Source organism: Stenella coeruleoalba (assembly GCF_951394435.1).
Source record: "Stenella coeruleoalba genome assembly, chromosome: 2".
Lineage (NCBI taxonomy): Eukaryota > Metazoa > Chordata > Mammalia > Artiodactyla > Delphinidae > Stenella > Stenella coeruleoalba.
The window spans coordinates 48,825,357-48,844,167 of record NC_137147.1 but is presented as its reverse complement, the minus strand read 5'-3'; the positions used below and the strand labels follow the sequence as shown (position 1 = coordinate 48,844,167).

General features: G+C 44.2%; 1 protein-coding gene across 24 annotated transcripts in view; it reads right to left on the bottom strand.

Annotated features, from left to right (window-relative positions):
- TRIM9 (tripartite motif containing 9) overlaps positions 1–18,811 on the bottom strand; it is a gene marked incomplete at both ends in the record, with an annotated part of 109,930 nt that overhangs the window by 32,762 nt on the left and 58,357 nt on the right. For 20 of the 24 annotated variants that reach the window (XM_079913363.1, XM_079913353.1, XM_079913364.1 and 17 more), the window contains 2 exons: positions 12,642–12,764; positions 15,002–15,097. The exons of 3 other annotated variants lie outside the window; for them this stretch is intronic. In XM_079913363.1, coding sequence (XP_079769489.1) covers positions 12,642–12,764; positions 15,002–15,097 — 219 coding nt within the window. The remainder of the gene's footprint in view (positions 1–12,641; positions 12,765–15,001; positions 15,098–18,811) is intronic. One more of the 24 variants, XM_079913358.1, reaches the window with a different exon arrangement.

Genomic DNA, 18,811 nt, shown 5'->3' with positions numbered 1-18,811 from the left:
TTGGCAAAAGCCTCAAAAATAACCACCGTTCTGGATTTTATGGGTAATAACTAAAAGCGGTTTTAATAACAATGATTTTAAAACTTTTCCTTGTTCCTTCTTTTCAGTTTTCATTATAAATTTATTTTCCATGAAAGATTATGACACCCTCTTTCAAAAACAATAGGAAAATAGGTAAAAAAAAAAAAAAAAAAAAAAAAGCAAATCACCTCACCACTCCAATGCAAATTGTTAAAGCATTTTGATATTTCCTTTCAGTTTTCTTTCCGAGCTAGATTTAGTTATAGCTGCAATTATAGTATGTGACAGTTTTATCTCCTCCCACTTAACACCATATCATAGGCATTTCCCGTGTTGCCGTCATCAATAAATGTTACTGGTTACATAAATATCTGATTGCATGGCTTATCATAATTTAACCTATTTTTTGACACAAAGTTCTTCCTAATTTTTTGACAGTTCATCCATTCATTATTGTTGATCTTCCTTTCTGATTTTTTTATTTTCATAAAATATACATAAAACTTACTATTTTAACTTTTTTTTTTTTTTTTTTTTTTTGCGGTATGCGAGCCTTTCACTGTTGTGGCCTCTCCTGTTGCGGAGCACAGGCTCCGGACGCGCAGGCTCAGTGGCCATGGCTCATGGGCCCAGCCGCTCCGCGGCATGCGGGATCTTCCCGGACCAGGGAAAGAACCCGTGTCCCCTGCATCGGCAGGCGGACTCTCAACCACTGCGCCACCAGGGAAGGCCTTGAGCATCTTTTCATGTGCTTATTGTGTATCTTCTTTGGCGAAAGGTCTATTCAAGTCCTTTGCCCATTTTTAAATTGGATTGTTTGGTTTTCTTGCTATCTTTTGATGCACAAAGTTTATAAATTTTCATGAAGTCCGATTTTTCTACTTTTTCTTTTGTTGCCTGTGCCTTTGGTGTCATATCCAAGAAATCATTGCCAAATCCAGTGTCATGAAGCATTTGCCCTGTTTTCATCTATGAGTTTTATAGTTTCAATTCTTACATTTCAATCTTTGATCTACCTTGGGTTAATTTTTATACCTGCGCAACTTCATTCTTTTGCATGAGGATAGCCAGTTTCCCCAGCATCATTTGTTACAAAACTTCCTTTTTCCCATTGAATGGTCTTGGAACCCTTGTCAAAAATCATTTGACCATATGTGTGAGAGTTTATTTCTGGGCTCTATTCAATAGTGGTCTTTTGTCTGTCTTTATGCCAGTATTATACTTCATAGCTTTGCAGTACATTTTGTAATTAGGAAGTGTGAGAACTCCAATTTTGCCCTTCTTTTGCAAGATTGTTTTGACTATTTGGAGTCTCCTAATATTTTGACAGCTGATTTGTTATTGCTTTTAAACTTTTAATATAATTAAAATAAAAAATAAAATGTAGGCTTTAAAATCTCTTTATCGGAATTGGTGAAAGAAACCAACTTCGATGTGGGGATTGTTTTGTGATTTTGACTGGCGGGGGTGGAGAGATCAAATTTTAAATTCACTGTTTGATTTATTTTCTTCTGACATCTAGTATGTTTCTGTCAAACTACCACCACCGTCTGTTGGTCTGGGCTCAAGGAATGCAAATTACTATATTTTATTATTTTACTTTAAAATCGGAAAGTAAAGAAAGGTTAAGTTTCTGCTTCTTAGGGGAAAAAAAACACCCACAGGTTAAACCCTTAAAAATGCAACACAGGTGACCTACAGCTAATACGCTACTCCTCTCTGCTATATGAGGCTTGACTAAATTGTTCCCAGAAAATGTTTTTCATTTCAGCTGCCTGTGCATCAATGCTGCTAGGTAGCAGAAACCTCAGCAGTCACCATTCACTATCCAAATGGCATCTGCTCTAGACCATGCAGAACTGACTGGTACTGAAAGTCCAAACAACAAGCACAGACTGGATCTGAGCGCTGTAACCCAAAGTAAGTCTGCTTTTGAGGCAAAAAAGACGGAATTGTGTTTACTTTCCAGAACATTCAGCTCAATGATAATTTTACAACCTCAATGTGCTGAAATAAATACATTACTCAGGGCTCATAAAATTCTATGTCTGCCTCTATAAGTTTCCTTCTCAAGCAAGGTTTCTTGGTGCAACGGGAGCTGTGGGAGGGTTGGGGGCTCTGACTACTCTTAAGAAGCTTCACTGTTGCACTGCCAAGAGTCTGTGAGTTTCAAGGCTGTTTGCCATTGGCTCCTGTAGTCCATGGTTCAAGCTTCTTGGAAGGACTCAACATCCCTAAATTCTTGGCTCTCAACTCCCACTGTTGCCACAATGGATGCTGGTCCATTTTTAAAGCATTTTAATGAACCGTTTCGCAATGATCACAGTAGCCTGTGATAAAAATCACTGTTAAAAATTAAACAGTGGGGTTCCCAGAAGCAGCATTTTTGGGTGTTTCATAAGTAACATTTTTTTTATAAGATTGAAAAAATTTTATTTATTTATATATTTATTTATTTATTTTTGGCTGCGTTGGGTCTTCGTGGATGAGCACGGGCTTTCTCTAGGTGTGGCGAGTGGGGGCTACTCTTCGTTGCAGTGCGTGGGCTTCTCCTTGCAGTGGCTTCTCTTGTGGAGCACAGGCTCTAGGTGCACGGGCTTCAGTAGTTGTGGCACGTGGGCTCAGTAGCTGTGGCTCACGGGCTCTAGAGCGCAGGCTCAGTAGTTGTGGCGCACGAGCTTAGCTGCTCTGCGGCATGTGGGATCTTCCCAGACCAGGGCTCGAACCCATGTCTCCTGCGTTGAGAGGCGGATTTTTAACCACTGCGTCACCATGGAAGTCCCTCATAATTAACTTTTAGTTTCTCAATTAATTAATCTAGCAAGATTTCCCATCTTATGGAAATCAGCCAGATAATTAAATCTTTTAAGAGTATAAATATTTTTTTCTCTGAGTGTCTTTTTTTTTTTTTTTTTTTTGCGGTACGCGGGACTCTCACTGTTGTGGCCTCTCCCATTGCGGAGCACAGGCTCTGGACGCGCAGGCTCAGCGGCCATGACTCACGGGCTCAGCTGCTCCGCGGCATGTGGAATCTTCCCAGACCGGGGCACGAACCCGCGTCCCCTGCATCGGCAGGCGGACTCTCAACCACTGTGCCACCAGGGAAGCCCCCCCCTTTTTTTTTTAAAGATCTTTTTGACGTGGACCATTTTTAAAAGTCTTTATTGAATTTGTTACAATATTGCTTCTGTTTTATGTTTTGGGTTTTTTGGCCACAAGGCATTTGGGATCTTAGCTCCCGGATCAGGGATCAAACCCCTACCCCCTGCACTGGAAGGCGAAGTCTTAAACACGGGACCGCCAGCGAAGTCCCTCTCTGAGTGTCTTTATCAGCTTTCTTACTTGCTACCTTCTTTACTCTGTGTTATTTCTACCACATTATTATTATTTATTTCTACATTATATTTTTTTATGAAAAACAATTCTTAGGAAGCCAGGCCATATCACTTTTTCTTTGAGTTCCACATTTCTGCGCAGTGGCTCTGATGCTCTGGAGAAACCCTTGGCACCATGTTTGCAGCTGGCTGGATTTAAGTAGTTTCTTTTATTTATTTATTTTTTATTTAAAATTTTTTTTGACTGCGTTGGGTCTCCGTTGCTGCATGCAGGCTATCTCTAGTTGCGGCGAGCGGGGGCTACTCTTTGTTGCAGTGCGGGGGCTTCTCCTTGTGGTGGTTTCTCTTGCTGCGGAGCACAGGCTCTAGGCCCGTGGGCTTCAGTAGTTGTGGCATGTGGGCTCAGTAGTTGTGGCTCACAGGTTCTAGAGCACAGGCTCAGCAGTTGGGGCACACGGGCTTAGTTGCTCCGTGGCATGTGGGATCTTCCCAGACCAGGGATTGAACCTGTGTCCCCTGCATTGGCAGCCGGATTCTTAATGACTGTGCCACCAGGGAAGTCCGGATTTTCTTTTCTTAAGAAGGAAATGTACAAGTTGCGGGAGTGACACAAATAGGAACTTGGAAACAATCTTCCCGTTTTCATGTGCGTTAAAGCCTAAACCAGCTCTCAGGGGACAATTAATCCGTGGTCCACAGTTTCAGAGAAGGCTTCCACAATTTTATAAGCAGTCACCATCTCTTCTGGATGGCAAATCCTACTGATCACTTGAAGAGCTTTATTTTGTTGAGTGGCAAATTTATAAAGGTCATTTCTTGGGTCAGGATATGACACTGTACCTTTTCGGAAAAGGAGAATTTGAGAACAGACTGCTGTGCCCCTTTGAATGCTTAGACTTTTTTAGTGTCAGAGAGTAACCCACGAGACCTTATACAGTACAAATGTGAAATTCCATTCTGCCTATCCACAACTACATTTTCCCGCCACATCTTGAACAGGCCAATCTCTCGCCACTCAGCTCAGGTGATACAAAGAGCAGCAAGAACTGAGGTTAATTAAGGGGAATTTCATTATTTTATCCAATATTGACCTTGACACCTTTCCTCCACCTCCATTCACCTCTCCCTCTTACATGTGGCTCTTTAAAAATTGTTCTTTAAATCTTCTTTTTAATAAATACTTTTTCTCATAGTATTTTCTCTCATCATGGGGTCTGGAGGGATAAGACTAATGAATTTTTAGTCTAAGTAAATACTAACATTCTCTCTCTCATATTTCAAGATATTCTTTCTTAAATAGAATCTATACATTTCCATCACCATTTAAAACAATTTCCTCTAAGTATAATGCAATTCTTTTTTTTTTTTCTAAGATACAAGTACTTTCAAGATACAGTCTTGAAGAATCTATTCTTCACAGGTCCCTTTGGTCAGTGGGGATAGTTTTTTCTATGTGTCCCATAATGTCCTGAAGCAAGATGCCCAACTGATACTTGGAATTAACTCATTGGTGAGTTACAGGTGAAGTACTTTGACCATTAGATTCATCTAGTAAAATAAATAATTCTCTTGATCTTCTCCTAGAGTAGAATATTATCTCCTATATTATTACATTCATTGAAACTTAGAGGCATTTAAATTAAGGAAGAACATTTTTAATGTCTCACATGCCACCATTCTCCCACATGGTTTATGGAAATACGGCAGCTATTTCCCCCATTCTCTAGATACCATCCTCTGTACTAGTGTTATTAATTTAACCACATTGGCAACTAATTATTTCAAAGACAAGTCTGAGGTTTTGAGTTTCTAATCAATAAAAGGATCATTGGGCTGCCCTGGTGGTGCAGTGGTTGAGAGTCCGCCTACTGATGCAGGGGACACGGGTTCGTGCCCCGGTCCGGGAAGATCCCACATGCTGTGGAGCGGCTGGGCCCGTGAGCCGTGGCCGCTGAGCCTGTGCGTCTGGAGCCTGTGCTCCGCAACGGGAGAGGCCACAACAGTGAGAGGCCCGCGTACCGCAAAAATAAATAAATAAAATAAAAGGATCATTTAGACCTATTAAATAAATAAAACACATACCTGTTTTGAGGAAGGCTTGAGATTTTAACAGTAAAACTGTGAACTTTCTATCTCAGAAGTGTGAACGCCAATAACCTCACCAATAAACATTGAGTGGAATATCCAAAGCATGCTCTTAGTGTATAGAATACTGTATCCTTGTACAGAGAAGTTAATGAAGGAAGAAATACAAGGTATTTGGAGAGAGAGAAGCATCCTGGTGTGGTCCCACCCACACAGGAGAACATTTACAATTTATGCTGTTCCGCAATGAAAGTGATGCATCCAGTATGGTGTTTTGTAAGATGTGAGATACGGTGGATTATTCCATCATCTTCAAAGTGTGCTTTAAGTGTCTTCTGGAGCTAAGAGTGTCACTCATATATGGGTTTAGGCAAAGGGCATTAAACAAGTTCTGTGACTATGCTTCATTGGCATTGCCAGAGTGGGTTGAGGGTGTTTAAAGGTATGTCCTCTAACCTTGGTGAGTTCCAACTGTGTGTGGTGGCATCCTGACGATTCCACAGGCACCTTGGGCACTCTATTCCTTACACACCCTCTGTGACTTTTGCTCCTACACGGTGGGAAGCAGAGGACCACAGAATTTGCCGAATGAATTCCCCATTAGTGATAGGCTTGTAATCAATAATAACTGTGGTTAAATTATGAAAGTTGACCCCCAAAAGACTTCTGCTGAGGGCAAAGGTTTCAAGTGTTCCAGTGTGCCTAATTTTTCCAAATGTCTTCACTGTAATGAACTAATGGAACTCCTTGCCAGTAGTTTTATGGGAATTGAGTGGGTTATTGACTTTTTCTTTCTAGTTTTTGCTTTACTTTCTAGAAATGACTGTAACAGTCAAATCCTATCTAATTATTTTTAAATTCTTTGTGAGCTTGGTCGTCTTTCCTTCCCTCCTTCCTTCCTGACTACCTTCTTCCTTTTCTTCCATTCTCTCTCTCTCTCTTTCTCTCTCAACCTGAATCAAAGGATTACTTGCCTGTTATGAAGCATTGGCAAAATGGCTTAAGTAAGCCAGTAATATCCCTAGTGTAAATTTCTACTCTTAATGATATGGCCCTATAACTAATGTTTTTGCTAGCATGATGGGGACATACAGGCAATACATGGTAAATAATAACAAAGATAACAGTGCCAATCGTGATAATGAATCTAACAAAACCCAATGGTACACTTGGATTCAAAATCAAGCATTCCATAGATAACTACAGTGGGGACATGGAAGCCCTCTGTAAACGTGAAAGCTCTGGAAAACAGTAAGCTTTATGATTCTCCCTCAGCATTCTCACTGAGTAATGTCATTGGTATGTTAATTTACCAACCACACATGGAAATTAAAGATTAGATTTTCTCAGAATATATTTGAATAGTTATAATTATTTTTTTTCTTTCAGAGGCTCTAGAGTTGCAAGGGAACCAAGAAACCAAGAAGACACCTGTCACTTATCACCTATCATCATAGTTGTGTACTATTCAACACATGAATTCATTCTAAAATATTGGGGAGAGAACACATTTAAGATGATTGTGGAATTATTTCAAATTCTGAATGTTACATACATGAAAATAATTCTCAGATATTTCTTTGGGCTTACCAAAAGAAAAATGACATTTGTAAAGTTCCTGAAAAAAAGCATAGATCTCATTAATGGCACATTTTAAGTGTTGTCACAAATTCCCTCTGAGGATCACAGGCAATGAAGATATTTACTCAGCTAAGGAAGACCTGGGAAGGATACTGACAAAATACACAGTTCATACAAGAAAACTGGGGACGCAGCTGACTCTGCTGATAGTGGGAATATTGCCCAAGTAGCACCAAATGTGAGTTAGTGATAGTTTTTGAAAGCTCAAAAGCACTTTTTCCCTCCAGTAGCTTTCTGACATTTGATTAGTTTACCACACCCTGAAAACAGACATTTGGCTCCCAGTGTGTTTTCAAACCACAGGACAGCATTAACTATAATTTATATTTCAGACAGTGTTCCTAAAATATGGTCACATCTGCATATGCCTCAAAGCCTTTTTTTCAGCTTTTAAAAATAGCTCACCAAATTTGGTGCACTATTTTATGCGATGATCAATTATACTCAAGCCGCTAAAGAATTTCCTAGGTTCAGAGACAATCACACCAGCACATAGGCTAATTTTACAATATGAACTCTGGTATTATGGAAAATGAGTCCCTAGGAGCACTTCTTCAGTGTGCTGAGTGAGACCATATTTCCAGTCTTCCAATGACAGCAACCATAAAGCTAATACCTTGAGTACTGTGCTAAGTGCTTTACAATGCCCTGTGAGGTGTCGACTACGTCTAGCCTTATTTTACGCACACGTGAAAGAAATGGAGCTGTAGGCTTGTCCATGGTTAGAGACCTAGTAAGTGATAAAGTCTGTCCTCACGCCCTGTTCTCTATGACCCAGAATCTGGGCTTCTCATCCCTCAGCTCCATCTTGCCTCAGAACCAGAACTGTTCAATCTGCTCAAGCAATCAGTGCTTTCAGAGAGGGGCATGAGTAGATTATAAAGACTGCCTTTATGCACACTTGCTTTCCAGCTCCCCTAGTCTTTTGCATGGCTCAAGAAGAGAAAGTTCCCAGAAAAACACACACATACAACTCTCCTCTTTGTCAGCAAAAAGCAGGCCCCCAAGAGAACTCTGCCAAAGGGAAGCGGAAGACCATAAGATTACCCCTGCCAGACCGTGAGTGATGGGCTAGCCAACAAAGACAGAAAGAAGTACTGTGCTTGGCAAGCGATGTCTATAAAAGGCCAGTCTTTTCTCACAAATCTGAGGAGCAACAGAAGTGACAAGAAAGGGAAGAGGCAGGAGGAGAAAAACAGAGGGAGGGAGACATTCGGAGGCTGACATCAGCAGTCGCGGTGTCGACCTTGCTGGCTGTTTTCAGAAGCAGCGACATACAATCAGCTGAAAACAGCAGAGAAACAAATCACTCGAGACAGAAGACAGAACAGCTTTGCTGCCGTGGGCCACAGCCAGCCACCTGTCTCTCGTTTCAGTAGCCCTTTGGGATCTGGGGCAGGGAACTCCACCCCGGGTGTAATGAGGGCAGGCAGCTGCCTCTGCTCAGTGGTCCCTGAGTGCATCAGTGTGCTTGGCCAGTCAGATCACCAGCACCGATGAACTGACGCTGGACGTGGGGTCCTCGAGATGCATTCCGGCTATTCCTGTGCCATCCCCACCCGTCCCCACAGCACAGCCTATAACTGATTTCCACACAGTCCCGTCCTGCAGAGGCAGCACTAAGGAGAGGGAGACAGGGGGCTCTGCATTTTTTGATATGGATAAATGATGTTTTCTCAATCCTTGATCCCCTATCTGTCCAGATTGCTGCCCTTACATCTCTCCCATATAGAAAACCCGGAGATGCCACTATCGTCACCCTATGACTTAACACAAACTGTTCCCAGTTTCTGTTTAAAGATGCCAGGAAAGTGTCCGCAACGTTTCACAAAAGAGACGTCCGTTAAGGAAAAAGTTAAAATTTTATGGCTACGTATTAAAACGGTTGGTCCACTATTAGAGGGAAAATCCCAGCTGTCCAGCTCATTGCCCGAAGACAGCTGTGGTTTTATTTTAGATACTCTATTACTCTATGTGGTTCAAATGACATTTTAAGTTCCACCATAACAATAAAAGTTCTGGGTTTCCAAAGGGTGATAAAAGGAAGGGCTATGGTGATAATGCTTTTAGTAGCGTTAGAGCAGGAGATGGAAGCAGAAAGCACCCATCGGTCCTCATGACTAACTGGATTCACCAAGACCAGGGTGCACTGTGCTGATCACCCTCTTCTTCTCGCACAGCTTGGCCCATCCCTGCAGGCAAGAATGCAAGTCGCCATCAACACACGCCTCCCAGACTTTGGGCTCCTGCAGTGCCAGCTTTTCCATGAGGCACTCTGTGACCCTTTTAGCTGGAAGTAACTTTGCCCTCCTCACAACTCTAACGACATGGCCACCTTCTCCTGGAAACTCACTTTCTACCTGTGCTGGAGTCATCTGTGGGTGTGACTGAGCTCATCCACAGGACTGTAAGCCCCAGAATCCCGAGTCACCTTTGTGTCCCCCTCCCCCTGCCCCTGTGCCCAGCACTCTGCTCCTAGCAGGTGTGCATTAGGTAGGTGCTGGCTGACTGGTGAACGGATTAGGTCAATCCCCGTATGCCTTCTCTCTGCATTGTACTAACAGCCAGAGGCCGTAGGGGGCCACGGTCCACATTCTGGGTTCTGAAGCCAGGTTGCCAGGACTGGAATTCTGGATCCTTGGACCAGTTCTTAATGTCATGGTGCCATGGTTTCCTCATCTCTAGAATGTGGATAATAGTAATAATGACCTTGCAGAATTGTTGTGAGGAATAGAGGAGCTGATTCCTGTAACACAGTTTGTATAGTGCTGCCTCAAAGAAGGTATCCCCGAACGTCAGCTATTGCTGTTATGAAAGCCAGGGCTTGGTCACAAGGATGCTCATTCTGCGTTGCTCCTGGGTAACTACAGAATCACATTTCACAGCACTTCTAGATTTTAATTCAGATAAAAAATGGTGACTCCAGGGCTTCCCTGGTGGCGCAGTGGTTCAGAGTCTGCCTGCTGATGCAGGGGACATGGGTTCGTGCCCCGGTTTGGGAAGATCCCACATGCCGCGGAGCGAATGGGCCCGTGAGCCGTGGCCGCTGAGCCTGCGTGTCCGGAGACTGTGCTCCGCAACGGGAGAGGCCACAACAGTGAGAGGCCCGCGTACCACAAGAAAAAAAAAAAAAAGGTGACTCCAGAAGAATTTTTCACTTAGGCCTAACTTACCTTGGATGAAGATGCTTATGATTTAAACCCATTTCCCAGGTTGTTGCGGCTAAATGTATAAGATTAGCATCCACATGGTACAACCTTCAGAGAACTTTCTGGGTAAAAAAACAGCATCTTTAATACACCCACACTTGTCTCCCGCACAGTTTAGCAATGACTACATATGTTACCATGAAACACACACACAGTCCAGTGGCCCTTTACAAAAGTCAAAAGCAAAAAACTTGATCACAGACACTAAGGGACAGGAGCCTGGAAACTGATGAGCTAGAGAAAGTCGTCTAAGTAAAACTCGCCCTGAGTCAGCACTTTGTGAGTCATGCATGACCCGGGTCACTGTGGGTGTCTCCCGAGGAAAACCCAGGGCTCTCTTGATCACCTGCAGTTCAGTGCGAAGGCTCCACAGGGCTGGGGTTGGTGTGGTGCCCCTCAGGGGCTTGTATTCATTCTAAGATGAAACTGAGAGGGTCTTCCAGTTAGGCCCACCACCCCAAAACAGCAACAGCCTCTCTGGAAGAAGCGGTAAGACCCCCAGCCTTGGTTTGCTGTCCAAGCCAACAGACCGGGGCTCTCTGAACATTCAGTCCCTGGGCACTCTTCTTTCCTAACTCCTGGTTCAGATTCCAACTTCGAGACATGCAATTTTCTTTAACAAAGAATCTGCTGTGCCTCTCCTTGATGCAATTGCTCTTCTGTGTCACATCGGGAACACTCAAAGGGACATGGCCCTGACACAGCACCGGTGAGGTCAGGCTGGCCAATTTTATTGTAGGGCACAGCCCTCACAGGCCCTTTCTGGCTTGGACCCTGTTGTCGCAGCTCAGCCTCCATGTCACAGGCACCTTCAGAGTGACAGGTGGGTAAGTCACAAAGGCAGAGGAGAAAGGTTTATATTCCGGCCACATCACTGCCCTGGCTTTGGGGAAGGAAGAAGTGGGTATGTGGATCTAAATGCGTTTTGAGGAGCAGCAGGTGGGTAGCAGAGGAGGGAACCTTAAGGAAGAAGATAGAGTTGGGGTTTCCTTCAACTTTGGAGAGATCTGTTAAGCTTCCCTGGGGAAATGTTTCTCTTTTCATGCTGCCCAGCTCCCCATGCTCACAGCAGAGTCCCCTGGGCCCTGGGTGCTGCTGTGTGCTGGGCGCAGATTAAGGACGGTGACTCTGCTGCTCAGGGCTCAGCACTGCCGTCTTGCTGCAGGTCTTGCTGAGGTCTCGTGCCCCAGTTAGCAACTAGTTTCTTGCCTTGTTTCTAGTAACCATGAACTGGGCACTGGCCCTGTCTGAAGCTTCCCTGCCACCAAGCTTTGGCCCCAAATCTTGTAAGCTCTGTTGTCTTAGTTCTTCATTTTGAAACTCTCCCTTGGCTCTCCTACTGGAATCCCACTCTTTTAGAAATGGGATCTCCTTTTGTTCTTCAGGGACTAAAGCCTGTTCCAAGCCTGCTGGGGATATCTGCCACTTCCTGGGCTGCTCACCAGTCCCCAGCTCCCCCGAGGCTGTGTCTACTCACTCTTGCCCAGTACTGAAGCTCCCTGATGCTGACTGCCTGACCCCAACAGAGAACCAATGGTCAGACCTCACTTCTCCCTCCACCCCAATGCCAGGCCAACATGGCACACTGCCCACCCACTACCCACTGGTAGCCACCCTGAGGCTATTGGCCACGTATGTGGCCCTCTCCGGATGGTCTACTTCTTGCTTCCTTCGGCTGGCCGCTGCCCGTCTATGTCTATCCAGCCTGCTCTCACGTGTTGTTGCCCTGCTCCAAGGGGGCAATAGATGGGGTATCAGATGTCTCCAGGAAGATCAGTCCTCCTGCCGATAGGGCCCCAGACTTGCAACCAATTGCTTCTACTGTGTGATGACCAAAGTCTGTACAGCTGTTCAGTTGCATAGTTTGCTTCAGAAGTTAAGACAAATCTTGTTTGTTTTCTGGAAAGTACAGATTCCATTTCCCAATTCAAAAATACATTTGCCTCTGCATGGTTTTTCTGGCCACTCTGTCTAAAATTTCAACCCCCATCCTTTGTATTCCCCATCCCTTTTTCCTTATTTTTTCTTAGCACTTTTTACTAACATACTGCATATTTTACTTACTTATCTTGCTTCCCGTTTATCCCTTCTGGTAGAACATAAGCCCCAGGAGGGCAGGGATTTTTATTTATTTATTATGTCTGTACCCAGAGCAATTCCTGGTCCAGAGAAATCACTCAGTGAGTATCGGTGATGTCAAGGAGGGAGTGAGTGGTGAATGAAGGGACGTGCCTGCTTCTCCCCGGCCGGGCTACTGGCCATCCAAGGCGCGGGCGGGCGTACATCTGCCTGTCCCAGCCTGGGAGCCGGGCTTGCGGGCCTTCTGCTTCCCCCGGTGCGCAGCGCTCACCTTTAGCTTGTGCTCGTGCTCCTTGTTGACACGGGCGAGCAGCTGGGCTTTCCTCCTGTTGAGGGCGTCAATGAGGGCGTCACACTGAGCTACCAGGCAGGCCTCGAACTCCACACTGTTCTCCTGCGTGACAGAGCACAGCTGTCAACCGCGAGGCGCCTGGGCACCTGGGGCTGCCAGAGACAGCAGAACCCCTGTCCACTTGTGGGGTGGAAATCCCTGCTGAAGGGAAGGAAGAGGAGCCCCGTCCACAGTGCACATTTGCTTTTTATAAATAACGGAATAAATTTTGTTCCACAGTGGTAGTGTTTCACGTTAAATTTAGATTCAAAGGAATAAATGTTACTTCATACATTTATTCTTATCAGAAGGAAATCATCTCCACAGTTTGACTTATATCAAGTAAAATAAAGTTCTAGTTTGTAGAGTTGAACATGAATCCTTTTGAGGGCTGGCACGCGCCCAGCTGTGCATGGTGGAAGGTGGCATTCAGAAAGGCTGGTTGCTGGGGGAATGGGGTATTGTTGAGGCATGAGGGAGAAAGAATCATCGAATCCAGGGGGACAAAGAAGAAAGCGGATGGCAATCGTCTTCGATATTGAACAATAATCCAATGACAACAGAATAATCATGGGCAAAAGCACTTGCTCCTCTCATTAAAAAAGCAAGTCATGAGTGCATGTAGGCAGTGAAGAATAACTGGTATACGTAACAGGCATCAGCCTGCTGTAAAAATCAGATGTGAACCAACCAGCTTGTGGGGAACAGTAAGCATGTTCGAAATGGATCATAGCTTTCCCATGACGTTTAAATTGAACGTTGGATCTAAAATTTTTTACGTGATTTAAATCTGCACATGCTACAGACATTTCTTTTAAGCAATTCTCTCCCTAAATTAAAGGTAACCCTTTCAATAGTTACATATGTAATTTTGATTCTCAAACCATAATCTGGAAAACAATTGTAATTTACAGCAAATGAAAGCTGAATACTCGTCACATATACAGTAACAGTATTGAAAAAATAGCAGTCAACTGAGTAAACGGAGTAAAATTTGGGGGGCTGGAAAGGAAGGAACAGCTTAGCCTATCAAATTTTAATTTATTCCCAAAGTCATCAAGAACTGTGTCTCCTAATATAAGGATCTATGGACAGGTATTAAGCCACTGTCTCAAATGCAAGGTCTTATACACGCCTGTATAAGGTGTGCATTTGTAATTGCTTCAGCAATGGCTTCTACAAATGTTAGGTTTTGGTTTTCGTAGCAACTGCTTTTGAGCTCTCACAGAACTCTCCTGGATAACATCATTGAAGAGCTCTCTGTGTCCCAAGCAGGGTAGTATTGGTAGGGAGTGGGGAGCTGTCTTCATACAGGCTCTGATTTAAAGCAGAAAGAAAGCTTTGCTCTGATGAAGAGGTGAGGTGCAGAGGCAAGCCTGCGGCTGCACACTTTATGCCAGCAAAAGCAAAGAAAGGACCAACTCTACTACTCTGGAAAACAGGAGGAAGTGTACAACTGTTAGGTTGTTAGGGAATCAAAAGTTTTAACATGGGCCTGCACGCCAGCTAAAGGCAAAGAAATCAGTGTGAGATGCTCTGGAAGCCAGGCTTACATTTAAAAAGCCATTTCTGCCTTGACACAGGTTAAATATTAACTCAGAACGCCAATCTATTGGAGGCCAGAGCTAAGGTTATTTCTGTGAGGCAAACCTCAAAACATAAGAACAGTAAACAGTGAAGAAGGTCATTATTCTAGCATCTCATGCAATTTCTGGCTTCTCCCCTTCAGCTATAGTAGAGAGCTCACAGCTCTCAAATGTCAGCTGATCCGTTGGTCACTGTGCAAATTCTAGTTGCCAGGGGATCACGGTTGAAAAACATTTAAGTATCTAAGTAGAGGAGAAGCATTATTATGGGATAGGAAGGAAGGAAAGAAGGACGAAAAAAAGAAAATGTGACCTGTTGGCTACCGTTAGATAAGATATAATGATTGCAAGGTGCTTTGGGAACCTATAGAATTAAAAAAACTTAACAATAATGACTGCATTCACAAAGAAATAGGTATCTTTCTTTGCACAGCAGCAGAGAATTAGGAGGTCAGTGTGGAAGATGGGAACCAGTTGGAAAACGGGGTTGTGTCTTTGGCCTGTTGGGGAAACGTAACCACCTTGAGAAGGGGTATATTTGAAGTTGGCCTGTATGTGTGTTCGTATGTATTAGAAGAGAAAGATCAGGAAAAAAATACATAGGAAATTTCCCACAAAACAGAAAATAAAAGAGACAGACAACCCCTCCCTGCCCGCCCCACAGTTACATCTTAACCCGCGGGGCGTGCTTTCCGCCTCCAGTGCTGCCAATACCTGGATCTGCTGGACCATGTTGCGCAGCTGCACCAGGAACTCCTTGGCTTCCTTGGCCCTGTCCGACAGCCCGTTCAGCGCCTGGGAAAGCTGGCTCTGCAGAGACGAAGAAGGAAACCATGGAGCTCTCATCATAGGAGGCAGCCACAAGGCCGCACAGGGTGGTTTTCATCCAAGACCCAGGAGACCTCGCCCTCCTCAGATTCCTCTTGTCTGAGCTGGGCCACTGAGCCAACATCTGTACTTGAGGATGCTGGTAATAACGGCATCCCGACTCCTTCCAGAGGCCCCTGAGGACTGTCTCCTCTGACAAGGTGAAAACTTCTGGCCATCGCAGTCAAAGGCCCTCCCCAGCTGATATCTGCCTGGAAGTTCCTCATCTCATTAATTACTTAATTCAGCAATAATTTATTTAATTAAAAAAAAAAACAGTGAGTCAGATGATCTGATACTTATCAATATTATTTAGCTCCATGTGCTACTGATCTGGGATTAGGGCGGAAAGAATGAAGACAGTTAAGAACACGATGAGGGAAGAAAGGGTGAGAGCCTGTGCCATGCTCGGGGGTCACTTAAATGTAACGACAGATACAGAGGGCAGGATGATGCTTTTCCTCATCAGCGTCTTCGTCGTTCTCTCAAGTACAGCCCTGTTGCCCCAGCTCCTCTCCACACTAGCCTCCTAAAGCAAGGTGCACTCTCTTCTGACTTTCCACACCACCCCGTCCACATGCGGATGCAGTTCTGCTGGGGGGGCCCAGGTGTCCAGGTAAGTACTTGCTGCTGGCGGGTGGCACTTGGTCTCTGGGAGGATGCACTGAATTCATTACCAGTTTCCTGAGCCTAAATAATAGTGGTTCTGAAACATCCTCCACACGGGCTCCCAATCTCTGTTGCTGATTGACGAGACCTAAGTGGAAGTTGGATGGGGGCTGGAGGGGTCTGAGAAAGATTCTGCTTTTCTGCTAACATGGGACCATTGTGGCTGGTGCAACCTTTTCCCTTTGGCTGCTGACTTTATGGCAGATGCCTTGTGACTCTCAAGAAGAGAAGGCCAACGTGGTAAGGGAGGACGGTGAAAGGAGAAAGTTGCTTGGGTTCCAATGGCATCTTTGAGCATCTGAACCGGCACTTGAAGTCTCCTACCACCAAACTTCTTGTTATGGTGGGGGGAAAATTACCTCCGAGTTTAATCCCTGTACTGGAGTTTACCGTTACTTGCAGCCATTACCACTGTACTTGGTACAAAATTCCTGCTCCTGGCAGACTGGGCAAGTCCTTCCATCCCTCCTATAAATTACAGAGACATGCTGCCTTTCCCCACAACACTTTCTCTGAACACTGAAGCCCTTTCTCCTCCTTGCCAACACAGTGCCTCATCCATTCTGTCCTTTCAGCTAAAGGGCAGAATCTTAAAATTATATCTCTTGGTCCTATGGATGTTTTTCACTTATATTTGCATTATTACATATGCAGTCAGGCACTGAATCTCTTTAAAAGTGTGCATGCCACAGGCCTGGTGCAAGCACTGTGGGGAGGCAGTAAGAGCACAGACTTTGGAAGGGTTCAGATTCTGGCTCTGTCCCTTTCTAAACGTGACCTTGAGAAAGTGACCTCTGCCTGAGTTACTCCAATGGAAAAAGTGGGAATAATAATATTTTGTAGTTGGGTTACTGTGAAGGCTTAAGGCATTCATCAGCCTGAAGGCTCCTGCTAATAAAGGATAGTGGTTAGGGGAACTATTCCAAATTCTTAAATGCTGTCAGTTACCAGCTGTTCATATCTTACACATAGTTTGACCTCATCCATAAATGAGAAGAACACTACGATTCTTGGGTGCTGTGGGCACGGCATGAGATACTGTATCTAAAGTCCAGAACCCTGCTGGCACACGGTGCATGCTAATAAATGTCGGCTGTTATTAACTCTTACTCACCTCTTCCTTCCTGCCCACAAACACCTGTGAACTGACTGGGGTGGGATTCACAGGGCAGGTTCCTGGCACAGGAGGATACCCTTCATCACTTGTACTTTGATCGAGGTACTCAAACCCTGGGAGTCTAAACCGATGCAGCCCAGAAAGAAAAAGTAAAAAGTGATCCTACAGTGAGTTGCTGAAAGGGCTACTCAATGATTTATTACTGGGTCCCAGCTGCACTATAACTTGGGTTAAAAGTTGTCTCAAGAACTTTTTCAGGAGCCCAGGGGATGAAAAAGGTAAAGAGAGTCTTATTTGGAAGAGTGAGCAATAGAAGGAGAATCATATTCTAAAGGAAAAAGTTTGTTCTTGTGACTTTAGAACTCATATTCTCTCTTCTTCTAAATGAGTCAGAGTTGGCTGGGCTACCACAGTTTTCTTCCCCCTTTTATTGTAACCCATGCCTTAGTAACCACATTTGGAGGTTTGAGGAGAGACGTCAAATTCATTCAGCTGCACAGAACTGGAGCTACCTGATTTCTTACAGTCCAGCCTTGCAACTAAATGTGTGTGTATATAATGGAAGTCAGACCTGACACCCAATAAGCATTGTTGACCAGGTGCTGCTATATACTTAGAAGAAGATTATACTATAGTAGAAAAAGAGTGCTGGCCTCAACCATTCCCTGGATTTTATACGGTAAAGCAGTACATAAACTGCAAAACTCAATTTATTTGTGGATTTCCTCCCTTTGTGTCTATGTGCAGGCCTTCTACCTGGCTGATGATTGTTCTGGTATTTGATAAACAACTGCATTATAAGATAAAGATCTAGAAACCTTTCTCTTAAGATTTGCCACCTTGTGGAAACAGAGCAGGAGACAATGAAAAATCCTGGAAACTATCTATCACTAGACAATGCTCTTCTTGTAAGGATTTATATGTGCGTTGCTTTTATAGGACAGTCTTTTGATTACAGTTATAAGCCACATCTGATGTAGAAGAACATTATTTTTGATTGATTTTGTTTCCCAGAAGCATTTACATTCCTGCTCTATGCTAACAGAGATGTTCTGTATTTAGGACCACAGAGCAGCCCTGTAAATTTACACCAGAACACTGAAGATGAAAATACGTAGTATGTGTTTTCATTTTGGCATCTTTGGCTGTACCTGTAGCCATCAGAAGCTGTTTATAATGCCTAAGCAATGACATCCTGATTTCTTGGATATTTGTTTTCCAATTTACTTTTGAAAAGATGTCATGATCAGAAAGTGAATGGGAGCGGGACAATGATGTAGCCAAAGAAGCACTGACAAATTTCCAGTCCAGAGCTCAGAGAATGCTCGGAATAACCAAGATCGCCCAGAAAGATGGCAAGTTGTTTGGAGCTTGAAGGAGAGAAACAAAGAACTCCACCTCCTCCCTTCCTTCTCCCGGGCTTTTTCCCCTCCAGCTTCTACCCTGGCTGGCTCCCCTAGCCTCGCAAAGGAGTGTATGTTATAAGAGGTCAGAGCTCAGTCTGGGAGCCCCTGTGGAGGATGTTTCAGAACCACTATTATTTAGGTTCAGGAAACCGGTAACGGATTCAGTGCATCCTCCTAGATACCAAGCTTTCCCAGACAGAAAGTCCGTCTTCTTTCCTTTCCCTGCCGTGAACATTATTCTTCTGTCATTTCCCCCCCTCAATTTACTACAAATACTGGATGGAGACAAATTGGAACAAATGAAAGGAAGCTTCCTTGCTGTCTGGGATCTGAAGTTATAACCACGAGATGGGTCAAAAAGGGTCAACCAAGATTTGGTACAAAATAGGTGAGGCGGCAAATGTGTAAAGGCACCTTGATGGCCCCCAAACGACCTTGCTGCCACCCTGGGCAGCTCTGACATAG